Source organism: Dermacentor albipictus, unplaced genomic scaffold, assembly GCF_038994185.2.
Source record: "Dermacentor albipictus isolate Rhodes 1998 colony unplaced genomic scaffold, USDA_Dalb.pri_finalv2 scaffold_14, whole genome shotgun sequence".
Classification (NCBI taxonomy): domain Eukaryota; kingdom Metazoa; phylum Arthropoda; class Arachnida; order Ixodida; family Ixodidae; genus Dermacentor; species Dermacentor albipictus.
In genome coordinates, this window is record NW_027225568.1 from 7,432,982 (window position 1) to 7,448,118 (window position 15,137).

At 45.2% G+C, this 15,137-nt stretch overlaps 1 protein-coding gene across 1 annotated transcript in view; it reads right to left on the reverse strand.

The window, feature by feature from the left end:
* LOC139051799 (nose resistant to fluoxetine protein 6-like) overlaps positions 1 to 15,137 on the reverse strand; it is a 76,156-nt gene that overhangs the window by 29,883 nt on the left and 31,136 nt on the right. Inside the window, exons 10-12 of the mRNA XM_070528789.1 lie at positions 12,694 to 12,780; positions 11,103 to 11,268; positions 3,405 to 3,487 (exon numbers count right to left, since the gene is read on the reverse strand). Coding sequence (XP_070384890.1) covers positions 3,405 to 3,487; positions 11,103 to 11,268; positions 12,694 to 12,780 — 336 coding nt within the window. The remainder of the gene's footprint in view (positions 1 to 3,404; positions 3,488 to 11,102; positions 11,269 to 12,693; positions 12,781 to 15,137) is intronic.

The following is a 15,137-nucleotide window of genomic DNA, read 5'->3' on the forward strand; positions in this document are numbered from 1 at the left end:
CGCACACACACTCTCCCCTTGCACGCACACACACGCAGTCTCTCTCTCCCTCGCGCATACACACGCTCTTTCTCCCTCGCACACAAACACACTTTCTGTCTCCCCCGCACACAAACGCACTCTCCCTCACACGCACGTACTCTCTCTCCATCCGTCATACGCACGCACGCACACAAACACACACGCACGCACACAAACCCACACACACACACACACACACACTATACGCACGCACAGCCATCCACACAACCACGCACACATTTCTTCGCAATCATGCATGCTGGAATTCGAAAACCCGTTGGCACGGGTACACGTTCACACGCGGCCACGCATGCACCGTAAGCGCAGGCACACACGCTGCGAACGCTCACACACGTTGCGAACGCTGACACACGCATACACGCACTCGCGCGCATGCAAACGCAAATACGGAGCCACACGCCCGCACACTCATACACAGAGCGAACATGTGCATAGGACCATACTCAGGCACGCTCAAGACATGCACATGCATAACCACTCTGTACCATCTCGGCTGCTTCTCGAAAGCCTGCACGTGCCAACAGGCTGCATAACACTCCCTCTACCAATACATTCTCAATGCCAACTCTAATAAATCGCTTTATGGTTTAAATTTGGCGCTTTTTCAAGCCAATGTGCCTTCTGGCGGGAGGGTGCAAAACAATTTTTTCCTGTCGTTGGACTTCACCTCCCCTGTCTGACTTTCTTTAACTGCTTTAACGTACCACCAATGTTCCGACTAAGTGCCAAAATGCATATGTTGCTAGAAGGGACTACCCTCTTGTTGTCGTCATTTGAAACTTTTTGACCCTCGCCCTATACTCTGAAATATAAATTCGAAAAAATTTTTCCCATTGAGTTACACTTGTGCGTTGCTGTGAAGTTCCGAAGGAGAATGTCCAGAATTCCTGGATATGGCCGTCGTATTGTGATATTGGAAGTACAGTGCTCACAAGTGTGGTGATTAAGTTTTTGATGTCAACAATGTTAGGTCGTTTTATATTGTTTTTAACTTTTACTATCTTTTTCATGATTTTCTAGGAAACTATAGACCGCTGCCAAAGACATGCAGACACGTTTAATGAATGAGATGTATTGTTACTAGCAATTATTTGCAAAAATGTATTTTCAAGCAAGAGCAACTATTTAAACGATTTCCAAACGTTTTAGAGATCTTTTGGATTATTTTCGAAGAAGCAGCTTCATTTAATTGGGCTCTCTTATCCCAAATTAATTTCTGATCACCCTGAACGTAATGGTAGCAGCACTTGGAATAATAACAAACTCCCATTGCTTAAAATTTTCCCGAACTCTGGAAGATTATATGCATTTGCCTCTTCCATCTACGACACACACAAACAGGACGGAAGTGGTTGGGCTGAACACCACCTTCAAGGTGTGTACAGTAGCGCGATTAAAAAACGGGACAAAAGAAGACACACAGGGGCACACACAGCACCACTAACTTCCAAAAATATTTATTATCGAAAATCAGGTCGTACTTACACACTCAGCCAACATGAGTCACAGCCACGGGAACAGTTAAAATATCAGAGCGAACCATTTTTGTAAGTGATATGTTAAGCCATGCGCAAAAAATTTCAGTACTTTTTCAGGAAAAATTCCATGACGATTTGCTGACACCTGAATCCCCTAGGGCATCAATCTGCTCCGCTTCTATTATAAGTCTAGTGAGTTCGCACTTATTTCTACCGGTAATGATTGTTCATTCGAAGAGAGGGGAGCCCTTATGTTGCTTACAATGAAGGGAGAGAAAGCCATCTGATACAACTTTGTCGAATTTATTTTTGTGTTCGCGCAGTCTATCACTAATGCATCTGCCCCACTGTCCGACGTAATACTTCCCACACGATAAGGGCATAGGATATATAATTGGTGTCTTACAATCTCCAAACTTCTTCTTGTGTTTAACTTGGCAGCGAGGAGCACTTTCTTTTCTGGTTTTTTTTTTATTTGCCGCACAACCTCATTACTTTGTCAGGTGCAGAAAAAACCACATCCGCGTTACCTCGGCGGGCAATTTTCTTTAGGTTATGCGACAACCGGTGCATATAAGGTATCACTGTTGGTCTTTTTTTCTCGCGGTTACTATTTCCTCCCGCACGTTCAGAAGTCCCATATTGCTGCACTTGCCTAAGTATTCCCTCTACAAGTGATGCGAGAACATGATTGGGATTACCTGCTTCATGTGACCTGCTTCATGTAACCTGCTTCATCCCTATAAGGCCGACAAAGTTGCATCAGATGGGTTTCTCTCCCTTCATTGTAAGCAACATAAGGGCTCCTCTCTCTTCGAGTCAACAGCCATTACTGGCAGAAATAGGTGCGAACTCACTAGATTTATAATAGAAGCCGAGCAGATTGATGCCCTAGGTGATTCATGCGTCAGCAAATCGTCATTGGCTCTCTCTGAAAAAGAACCGAAAATTTTGCGCATGGCTTAAGGTATCACTTACAAAAATGGTTCGCTTTGATTGTTTAACTCTTCACGTGGCTGTGACTCATGTTCACTGAATGTATAAGCACGACCTGGTTTTCGATAATAAATATTGTTGGAAGTTAGCGCTGTGTGTGTCCCTGTGTGTCTTCTTTTGTCCCGTCTTTTAATCGCGCTACCGTACACCACTTGAAGATGCATTACCAACAAGCCCACATTGCAAGCCTCGTGAACACCACCACCCATTTCCGCATCATTCCTGGAGCAGCGGGGGAGCTGCTGAAGTTCTGAGTGGCTGTGCTGGGGTGAGCATCAGGAAGAAACGAGCGCCCCCAGCCAATCGGCACTTCAGCAGCGGACAAAATGGGCATGTCTACCAGGTGGACACTTAAGTAATACTCCTCCACCCCCTCTTTGTGTGTAGCAGGGCATACGCCTGCCACATTTCCTGGAATAGTTTGGTAGCACATATAGCCACCACCCGCTGATCGGAGAATCATTTCACTTTCCACCCATTTCGGCTTCAAATCTCAAGTAAGAAGGGCATCGATTGCATCGAAGAACATGGGGAACCTTTACTCTACTACTGTGTTATACCGTACTGAAATATAATGTGCTGTCCTATATTGCTACTTCCCTGTAGCGTGCTTGTAGTGTGCTACACTGCACTATAGAAACGCATTTTACATGCGATTGTCGTTCTTTTTGCATCAGATTCATATGCTCCCCAAGGAACCCTTCGTGCCACAATTTAGTTCTTCACAACGAGTGAGCGACACAAAAGCAGTGACAACATGTAGCCCTCTGCACAATAGTAGCCCTTAGATGCTGTCCAATGTGCATCGGTCGAATGTGCCTAGCACACCGTAGCCACGAAACTAACTCTTCGCGTGCAAAACTCATCGGCGAGGCATTGTCCACTCACCCTTTGAAGAGTAGAAGAATAATGACACAGACGAAGAACAGCTGGAAGTCGGTCGATAGGTACCACAAATGCGAAAAGCACTCCTGAGAGATGGTGAAAAAAAGAGGGAGATAAAGAATATATGCATCATTCAGTTGTGTGGTGTAAAATAGATTCCAAGCTTTACGTAATAATAAATTATAAAACCTGTATTTCGAGGAAGCGCCTATAATTGCAATGTTGCTCAGTGGCGTGATCTTCTGGTTTACCTGCTACCACGTTTGGCACTTCCGTTATTTTTCTGGAACATGTGGATCGGCATGAACTGCAGAGCAGCGTGCTGAAATAATGGCCGCGTTAAAACGAGATATGATGTTTCTTTAGAGAAACATTGCCTTTCACGACTTCATGACCACACAGGAGACCACACCGGTCACGCGTTGCTACCACAGAACAATCTTCGTCAATGTATGTGTCATATATGACAGGAACTATAGCATTTGAATATTTGGTTAGCGGCAGTAAAGGACACGGTGTGCTGCATGCTGACGGAGCAGGCAAACTAAGCCAGTCGCCCAGGATATTCGGGATGGCACCCAGTGTCAGTTGTATTGTACTGCTGAGCTCGAGGTTGCAGGTTCAATTTCGACCTTGGCGGCCGCATTCGGATGGGGTCAGAATTAAAAAATGCTCGTGTACCGAGTATTTGGTGCATGTTAAAGAGCCACAGCGGGTCAAAGTTATTCCGGAGCACCCCAATATGTTGCGCCTCATAATCAGATGGTGGCTATAGTGCGTAACTTATCCAGAATTTAATTTTTTGTTGCAGGTGGTTGCTACGTGAAAAGGCTAAATATTCAACAATTTTTAGGCAAGCTACAAATTCTTCTGGTCGAACTGCGGTAACAACAAACCCGAGTACAGCAAATGATGCTTTGTGTCGACCATGCGAAGATTTTTAGTGACAATAGCGCAACATATATTTCTTATTAAAAAAAAGCGTATTGCCCTTCGAGCGCCTGCAACCAGCGCCATATCACCCACAGAAAATCTTCTCTATGTTTTTTTTTTACTATTTTGCAATCACGCGGCTGATCATGCGTTACAGCATTTTAAGAGAAAGCTTTAGGTCGGGTGCTTTTATCCAAATACATGTAAAGGGAGAATTCGTTTTTCTCGGTAACCACTGCAGCAAATTTGGCGAGGTTTGTTGCATTTAAAAGAAAACTTAAAATCTATGACTCTGGTTTCGAATTGTCGATTTAGGTCGTCAATTTTTATTAAAAAGTACCAAAATTCGAAAATTTTCAGAAAACGAAACTATCAAGTTCGCAACTCTGTCACTCAGTAATGAAAAATGATATCCCAGTTCTGTGAATTTCATCTAATAGTACATATAAAGCGCACAAAATTGATATACACATCAATTTTATAAAAAATTATTAACACGGAAATACAGCTTTTGTGGTACCCTTGAACACAACATAATTAATCACCATCATCATCATCACCCTATTTTTTGTTCCCTGCAGGACGAAGGGCTCTCCCTACGATGTCCAATTACCCCTGTCCAGCGCCAACCGATTCCAATTAGCGCCCGTGAATTTTCTAGCTTCATCGTTCCACCTAGCCTTCTGCCGTCCTCGACTGTGTTTCCCTTCTCTTGGTAGCCGTTCTGTAACCCTAATGGTCAAACAGTTAACAAACCTGCGCATTAGATGACCTCACCTGCTCAATATATTTCTCTTAATGTCCATTAGAATATCGGCTATACCCGTTTCCTCTCTGATCCAAAAAGCTCTCTTTCTGTCTCTTAACGTTATGCCTGGCATTCTTCGTTGCGTCGCTCTTTGCGCGGCCCTTAACTTGGTCTTAAGCTTCTTTGTCAATCTCCAAGTCTCTCCCCCATATGTCAGCATCCGTAAAATGAACTAATTGTACACCTTCCTTTTCAATAATAATGGTAAGCTTCCAGTCAGGAACTGGCATGTCTGCCGTATGCGATCCAACCCATTTTATTTCATCTATGAATTTTTTTCTCCTGATCACGGTTCCCTATGACTAGGCGACAGGTAAACGTACTCCTCCACTGCCTCTAGAGGCTGACTGGTGATCCTGAACTCTTGTTTCCTTGCCTGGCTATTCATCATTATCTGTGTCTTCTGCATATTATTCTTCAACCCCACTCGTACACTCTCTCTGTTAAGGTCCTCAATCATTTGTTGTAACTGATCTGCAGTTTTGCTGAATAGAACAATGTCATCCACAAACCGAAGGTAGCAGAGATATTCGCCGTCGATCCTTACTCCTAAGCCATCCCAGTTTAACAGCTTGAATACTTCTTCCAAACACGCAGTGAATAACATTCGAGAGATTGTGTCTCCCTGTCTGACCCCTTTCTTTATAGGTATCTTCCTACTTTTCTGAGGTAAGATATGAATTGAGATGTGGAAATTGCTTTCAGTTATATAATAGGTGTCATTTACAGAACCACGATATCTGTTCTTGATGCAGAGCTAATAACTTAACTTCCTGCTTCTATATTTTTCAAACTACTGAACTTTTGAAAACCTTTTTGCCGAATTCAAGCCCTAAATCAACATTCCGCTTCCAACCGTCACTAGAATTTTACTTTCTCTCTCAACTGCAACAACTTTCATTAAAATCGGTCCGGGGGTCATTTCAGAAAAGCGTTTTTGCGTTCTACATGTATTTGAATAGGCCTCATCGGGGTTGGGCACAAGCTAAATCTACCTCTTAAGACGCAAACACGTAGTGGGCGATATTGTGCAAAGTCCGATACCGGGTTGCGTCATTTACTTACTCAAACTGCTACAAGAGTCAGGGCGACATGGGGTGTCTCAGCACTGTCACACAGTTTTCAACTTTTGTGCAAAACACAAATCAATAAAAAAATATTTGTTATACCTGTGTTCCAATGTAATAAATTACTTCATACATCAAACTATCTCTAGCGTACGAACCAGTTCATAGGTTTCAGTGTATCTAAATAAGATGTGGCGATATGCAAGAAGTTTAAGAACGTCAGCGAGCACACTCCGCTTCACTTTCGCGATTTGGTGCGTTGACCAATAATATTTGGCAAACATACTTCACCGTTTGGTAAAGCCCACGCCAGTACGGTTTGTCCTAAATCTTTTTTGCCAGGTCTGAAACTGACCGCAACGCAGCTGCATCTTCGCAAGGTTCGCAAGGCATAGCGTGAAAATTATAAATCTAAATTATGCAGTTTTATGTGCCCAACCACCATCTGATTATGAGACGCGTTACAGTGGGAGGCTCCGGACTAATTTCGACCAACTGGTCGAAAGAAAGTCGACGATAATCGACGCAGAAACGTAAGGTGCCGTCCTTTTTCTTCACCAAAACAACTGGAGACGCCCACGGGATTTTCGACGGTTGGATGATGTCGTCGCGCAGCATTTCGTCGACTTGTTGTCTTATAGCTTCGCGTTCTCGCGTCGAAGCTCGGTAAGGGCTTTGGCGGAGTGGTCGAGCGCCCTCTTCGGTTATTATGCGATGCTTTGCAACTGGTGTTTGTCGAATCCTCGATGACGTCGAAAGGCAGTCTTTGTATTGTCGGAGAAGATTTCTGATCTGTTGCTGCTTACTCATAGGAAGACTTGGATTCTCGTCGAGGTCTGGTTCGGGGACAATTCTCATCGGGGTAGATGCGGCTGAATCCGAGAGGACAAAGGCATCGCTGGTTTCCTGAATTTCCTCAATGTATGCGATCGTCGTGCCCTTGTTGATGTGCTTGAACTCCTGGCTGAAATTTGTCAGCAACACTTTCGCGTTTCCTCCGTGCAGTCGAGCGATCCCTCTTGCGACGCAAATTTCATGGTCGAGCAGTAAACGTTGGTCGCCTTCGATGACGCCTTCTACGTCAGCGGGTGTTTCGATGCCGACCGAAATAACAATGCTGGAGCGAGGCGGGATGCTCACTTGATCTTCGAGCACACTCAAGGCGTGGTGACTACGACAGGTCTCCGGCGGTATCGCTTGATCTTGTGACAGCGTTATCGATTTCGACTTCAGGTCGATGACTGCGCCATGTTGATTCAAGAAGTCCATTCCCAGAATGACGTCTCGTGAACACTGTTGGAGGACAACGAAGGTGGCAGGGTAAGTCCAGTCATGAATGGTTATTCTTGCCGTGCAGATTCCAGTCGGCGTGATGAGGTGTCCTCCAGCGGTCCGAATTTGAGGGCCTTCCCATGCAGTTTTAACTTTCTTCAACTGCGCGGCGATGGGCCCACTCATGACGGAGTAACCGGCTCCTGTGTCTACTAAAGCGGTGACTCCGTGGTCGTCGAGAAGCACGTCGAGGTCGGTGGTTCTTTGTCTGGCATTGCAATTAGGTCTTGGCGTCGGATCACGGCTGCGTCGGGTTGAACTGAAGCAGGAACGTCGCTTCGTCAAATCGTCTTTAGTCGGTGTAGTCTTGGCTACCTGACTTTGTCGGGACGGCGGCGTGTCGTTATTATGTCGTCGAGATGGTCTCTTCGTCGTCTTCGTCGTCTTCGTCGGCGGCGGAGGATGTTCGTCAGTTCGACGAACAGCAACCGCACCTCCATCGGTTGCTGCTTTTAGTTTTCCAGATATGGGCTCGCTGACCGGCTCCGGGCTGGGCCAGTGTATGGTCGGCGCTGCGGCGACAGGTAGCGGCCTGGTGACGGCGAACGGGATGGTCGTCGAGGGCTCCACTGAATAGCGGCGAGGTAGTCGGCGACATCGCGAGTGCGTTCACCTTGCTGCGGGCGCGGAGCGTTGACAGCGAAACCTCGCAGTCCCATCTCCCGGTATGGGCATCGTCGGTAGACGTGGCCGGCTTCGCCGCAGTGGTAGCAGAGCGGGCGGTGGTCGGGGGCGCGCCAAATATCCGTCTTCCTAGCGTAGGTGCGCTGGGCGACGGGTGGTCGTGCTGGCGGCGGCGGCGGCGGCGGACGACGGAACTGCGGCGTGACAGGGCCCTGGCGCGGTCGCGGAGGGGGACCTTGACGGCGTGCAACGGCGGCGTAGGTCATCGCTTCTGGCTGGATCTGCGATGATTGTGATTGTACCTCGGGAACTCCGAGCGGTCGCTGGACTTCTTCTTTGACAACTTCGGCGATTGAGGCCACTTGAGGTTGCGATGAAGGGAAGATCTTCAGAAGCTCCTCTCGTACGATTGCCCGGATGGTCTCGCGCAGGTAGTCGGTGGCCACTGATTGAACGCCGGCGTAGCTTGTTGGCTTGGTGCGTCGGTCGAATTGCCGGTTCCGCAATTCTAGTGTCTTCTCAATGTTCGTCGCCTCATGAAGGAACTCGTCGACGGTCTTCGGTGGGCTTCTTACCATTCCGGCAAAAAATTCCTCCTTTACACCACGCATTAGTAGGCGGACTTTCTTCTCCTCTGACATTTCCGGGTCGGCGTGGCGGAACAGACGGGTCATTTCCTCAGTGAAGATCGCAATCGTCTCATTCGGCAGCTGCGCTCTGGTCTCCAGTAGAGCTTGGGCTAGCTCTTTTAGCACGACGCTTGTAAATGTTTGTAGGAAGCCGCTGCGGAACAGGTCCCACGTCGTCAAAGTGGCTTCTCGATTCTCGAACCACGTCCTGGCGGCGTCCTCCAATGCGAAATAGACATGTCGCAGCTTGTCGTCGCTTGCCCAGCTGTTAAACGTAGCGACCCTCTCATACGTTTCCAGCCAGCTTTCGGGGTCCTCAAATGTGGAACCGCGGAACGTCGGTGGTTCCCTGGGCTGCTGCAGCACGATGGGCGACACTGGGGCTGTCATTGGGGTTGCATTGACCATAATCTTCTTGGTCTTCTCAGGAAGCAGTCCGTGCTCCGGGGGCAGCTGTTGTAGACGACGGCTTACTCGATGGTCCGTGACTACGTTGGTGCGCTCTTTACGGTCCGGGCTTGGATCACGGCTTGTCGGGGGCGTCCGGTACATGAACCAAAAGCACCTCCACCAGGTGTCACGTGGTAGTGACGTTAAATGACACAGTAGCAGTACTGTGAAAGACAAAACTAGCTTTTATTGGGCGAACCTGTGCCCACAAAACAGGCTACACTTAAAGCACAACGATAGCGGCGAACACAGTCGGCGATCGCCGAAAATCTGATCAGCGGGTCAAGCGCGTCGGCTTTTATACAGAGTCGTCGAATGCTCCAGACTAATCGTTGGGACGCGCGTGCCTTCTATAAAGTTCTACATCATTCGCGTCAGGCGAATAAATCAGATAACACAAGGTTCGGCGATAACAGACTGCGGATAGAAGCATCGATAACTTTCCAGAAACTTCGGATACATGCAAGTGCGTCCCGCGCTGTACGATAAGATTTGTTAGGCGGCGAAACCTGGTCGCCCGATAAATATAAATACACGTGTCAATATGCTGTGGCTTGCGCATGTTCAGTACGGACATGGAGGATGTTGCTTTGGAGAATAAAGTTGTTAGTCCTGCCACCTTTCTGTCCCTTTGTCTATGTCTGCTTCTGATTTTCCCGCTTCTTCAAGCTTGCTGGGATTCTCCTAATATAAAATTTGAACATGAAGCGTGATTACATATTGCACTGCACAAGAGCCCTATAGATCAGTTGTCAGAAATATCTCAATGTGTGTAGCCCAATTTTCCTCGTGGTCGACTTCATATTTCGCTAGCTCGTGGGGAAATATGCACATTATTAACGATGGCTTAGCTTTAGACGCAGCACACAAGCAGCAGCTGCAGTAAAGTTTGAACCACTGAGACTAACAAGTAACGGACCGTTTTGGACATCACAGTACAGATGTCACCTTTTTTCTTCATCAACTCGCTCGAAGCAGGCGCCCCTTTTCCTCCCTTTCACCATCGGAAAACTTTGAGCGGGAGGTTCGGAGACCGACGAGCGAAACTTTTTCGATAGGAGCATTTTTTTGTAAAACTTCATGCAACATTCGTAAAACCGTAAGTAATATACAAATTCGTAAAGTTTACGAAAAATTCGGGAGAGTTGGCAAGTATGTTATTAGAATACCAGACTAGAAAGACTGCAAGCGCTACGTGGTTTTCGTGACTCTATCTGACTGTTGTAGTCCTTCGTGACGAAATCCAGTGTCTGTATTAACAGAAAGGTTCTTATGCAAGAACTATTCGTGTGAGCAAACGCCAGCCAATTGCAACGTCGGAGTAAAGGCGCCTGGCCAATACTGAACCGTATTTAAGAACTAAAAGCCAACCAAATGCGGGCCCCGTATATATATGAAGTTCGTAGATGAGGCATTTCGAAGAAAAGAATAAACGAGCAATCTAACAAAAACACAGAAGAAACTCAATAAAACAATGACACAGCATCGAGTCAAGGACTCATTTTTGAAGCAAGCATATACCAGCTAGCTAAAATGTGTACCCTTATTCGCACGATAGCTTTTACCCCCGCACTGTTCGTAAGGGCAGATGGCCACCAAGCTCCTTGATAGATATATCGTTAGCGAAGTTGGTTGGCCAATGGCAAAACGCACTTACGAAACAAAACCTTTCCAAGTTCGCCTACTCATAACTATTGCCAGTGCAGTCTAGAAAAGATAAAATGGTCCTAAATTATCCAATAACCAGACTTAGCAGCTGTCTTAGAACTCATTCCGCGCGAGGTTTTAAGAAACAACAACAACAAAAAAAACGTTTGGTGCACAATGTCGTGTGAATGATGAAATAGTGCCCACTAACCAATTCGTTAGCGTTGGCAAAGTTCCGGATGTGAAGGATCAGCCTCCACCAGTGTCGTTCCAGCTCGCTGTGGAACTTGCTGAACAGCAAGACGGTGTTCGGACCAGTGGCTGCCAGTGGCAGCAGGCAGAAGCACATCAGGACAAAAAACATGGGAACGGTAACCCTGCATGACAGGTGATGCTTAGGACAAGGACAGAAAATGCGGCAATCCACTACCATACTCGGCAAATTTAATGGTGTGTGAGTGGGCGTCTGTTGAGCAAGCCAATGCGAGAGAAAGACTATTGTTCACCTGCACTGCCAAGGAATCACAGCAGCCCTTTTTCCTGATCAGACGCCTACAGGCATGCGGGCTAGTCCAACTCATTACCCAAGAACGCAAGAGTAGTATTCTTGTGCGTACTTTCTACCTTATAATGGATGTAGTCTAGGCTATCTGCCCTTGCTATAGGCGCTCATAGAAAGTAATGTATTTTGAATACCGAAACTCCAGAGCCGAATTAAATACGCATATTTGTGAAAAAATCACCTTCAAATATTAAATCAAATATCAGATATCTTATTTCTCATGAAAGTAAAATACAAGGTTTGTCTGGAGTCCATACTTTAAATGAAATTAGACATATTTAGGTTATTTTATGCGTGCAAGTATAACACCAGTCGCAACTAGACGCCTGGTTAAACAAGAAGTCTGTAAATTAGAGACAACTGTTTTCAGCTATACGCTCCACGACAAAGAGAGTAACGAAACAAGGGAAGAGCCACGTCACCAGATTCATTGCGAGGGCACTGTTCATTACAGCGGTGCATATTGTTTTGAAGGAATCCAAATCTGGTTAGGCTGGCTAAATAATAAATTGATTTGTCTAAATAGAGACATAAAATTTGTATGTTGCCTTAAAACGAGGCACAACGACCGGAAATTATTGAGCGAGAGGTATCTGCGCCGTGTGTTCGGTCGTTACCTAGGGTTTGTGTGCAACAACCACCACTCTTCTGCAGCGGAATCACTCAGAACAGTCGTCACTTGCACCATCACTCTCTTCTCTGAGACTCAAAACAAGTTTTATTTTCACTTTAACAAGAATAGAAACGAATATTCGACTATTTCGAGCAGCGAACTCTCAATCGAATATGAATCGATTAGCAAGAGCAATTCGATTCTAATTCAAAATTTTGAATATTCAAAAACCCTTACTAAAAAGGCAAGGACTTTTCATTCAGCTGTGAGGGCCCATGTAGGCATTAGCATGTATTTAATAGAACCGGGTGTCATACGAAGCTACGACCATGCAAAAATAGAACCAGCGTAATGAATAATTTGCAAAATCAAATAGCACGCTGTTATCGACATTACTGTGAACTTTTTTTTCAAGACCACACGAAGTAATTTGCCAGAAGACCCCACTGCCACGATGACGCTTACTGAGAAAAATAAGCACTTTGTTGTTAAGTGTGATAATGACTCAAGCCTCTATAATCACGTCCTTCAAAAATTAACTCCTTTACAAAACATAGCCTGGAATGTTTTCGCAGTGTATATGGTGTAGTGTATACGTGGCTGATGCACTGCTTAGAATGCACCTACCAGATAATTCTGCGCAATACAGCTATGGTGCCGACAAGAACAGGGTTTTTCTTCATTTTCAGGATGTTGTAAGCCAGCAGAAATCCACTGAAAGACAGAAAAAAAGAGATAATCAGACAGGTTCACGTGGAGGAGAGAGGAACTGAAACAGTTTATTTAGAACTGGCTATTAGGAAATTCTAGCAGCAAATTGAAAGAAGAATATACGTTTTCTTGATTAGCATCCTTGACTGTTTCACGGCTTGATCCAATCTTTGCCTCACGATTATGCCTCCAGCAGCTAGTAAAGTGACTACCATAAAACCATAAAGCGGACAAAATAACAGGGAAATACACATTGTTAGCGTTCGGTCAGGGCGAATGCGTAACCGATTTAGAGACTAAGAACTCACCACACAGGTCACTGCATTGACGCGCAATAGACCTGTATGGGTATGTTTGCTTGCATTATACACTGATGTCTAGAGGTGAAGCCTGAAAACGATACGATAGCAAGCCGGACAGGCCCGACCTAAACTGTATTTCAAGCGAAACAACATGGTTATATGCAAGATGTTGTAACAAAGGATAAAAAGTAGCCATCAAAGCAAGTGCTATTGAACGACGCGTCAAATGTGCACACCTTCGAAGGCTAACTTTTTGTAGCTTATTTCTGAACTATTACGAGCGTGCAGTAATATGTACTGGACAGCGCCTAATAACAACATTACTTCTTGTGCATTACGAAAACTCTTCTTTCTCAAAGGATGCCTGCGGTTGGCGCCAACTAACGTAAAACTTTTAACTTAGATTACATATGTGAGACCTGTCCTTGAGTAGGCTAATGTCGTATGGTTCCCGTACACTAAAATTTTGCCTAAAATTTCTGCATCAAATATTACACAGCCGACTAAAAATAAATGCCTCTGCATGCGTTGCCTTTTCTAAATCCCGCGTACTTCGTCATAATCATGCATATACACCAGACGAGTTCCTTTGTAATAACGATACTTTTCAGTCTTCCTTTTTCCCCCGCGTTGTTCGTGAGTGGAATAACCTAGCTGAATCTGTAACTAACACAGTCTCGCAGTCTAATTTTGTCAAGTTATAAAAAGATGAAATAAGTAGTTAGGAAAGAATAGTTATTATGCATAGATAATCGTCAGAACTCCCATTTTCTGAACTATAGCTAAACAGTTACCCCCTTTGTTTAATTCTTTGCTTTATATCATTTTAATGGTCCTTACGTACATGTAACCTGAAGTGTGCTATTTCTGTGAGTTGCTCTTGTTAATCATATTATTACTGTTGTAAAATTGTCCATTGAACCTGTTTGATGTATTTCCATTTACATGTTTCATGTTCTTACCATTCGGCCTATAAAACATGAATTGTATGTATAATCATATGCCCACCCGCTATGGTCTCGATATGAGACTGGGAGTAATGTAAATAAATAAATAAATAAATATAAATCGCATTGTTTTGCTTGATGAAATTTAGTTGGAAGTTGGGGACTACTTGTGCGTGTCTGCCCTAGTCGTCACAGCATTCCCTTCTAGCTTTCACTCTCTTCAGAATGTAGCGTACCGACTATTCAGTTTCTAAGCCTGGCTCAGTAACATTAACGTCCTTCGCCGCTTTTCCCTAGTCAGGCTTCCCCGGTCCCGTTCTCTTGTGTGTGTCTGCTTATTTGGCGTCTTCATATATTATAATGAACAGCTTCCAACTCGCCCAACAAGAAGTGCTTTTCAGGCTACCTCAGTTTCATTGAGAACTTTACTGGCGTAGAGCGCGACACATGCACAGTGTTGGCTTGTCCGCTTTCAAATACCACCAGTGTTTTGTTTTCAGAAGATCATATCTTCGGAACGAAAGCACCATAAGCACACTGTTTCTGTTCAGGTTAACTATGCCAGCGCCAGTGCTACAAATTTTTTTCTCAAAATATTATTATTCAGATAGCAATTACATGGACACTCCAGGCAAATTTCCACTCCGTCGCCATGGGGCTCCCCATATATTTAGCTATATGCTTGGTATATGTGTGCGCGTGCCATACATGCAAGCTAAACTCCATACAATTAAGCCACCAAATTTGTTCAAACTGCGCCTTACGTTGTCGCCAGAATTATTTCTCAGAATTTTGGGAATGGCAGCCCCACTAACATGTGTAATGAAACACTACATTCACAGCGCCTTGCTTCTATCTGAAATTTTCTCACGTTTTAAATATGAAAAGTTCAAAACAATACCGGTGTTCAAACCTGAGAGTGATGTAATTTTATTGGCGTGGTTCTTTACAGTCAGCGTAGTGACGCCTGTGCGTTGTCGTTACAGGTCATACACGGTGCGTTCAGGGTGCTTAATGGTGTCAGAACCTTTAGCACACCCGCGTATGTCGCGTTCACCTTAGTCGGACCCTCTTGTGCTTACAACACCGCCCGATAAGTTCATGCGCAAAC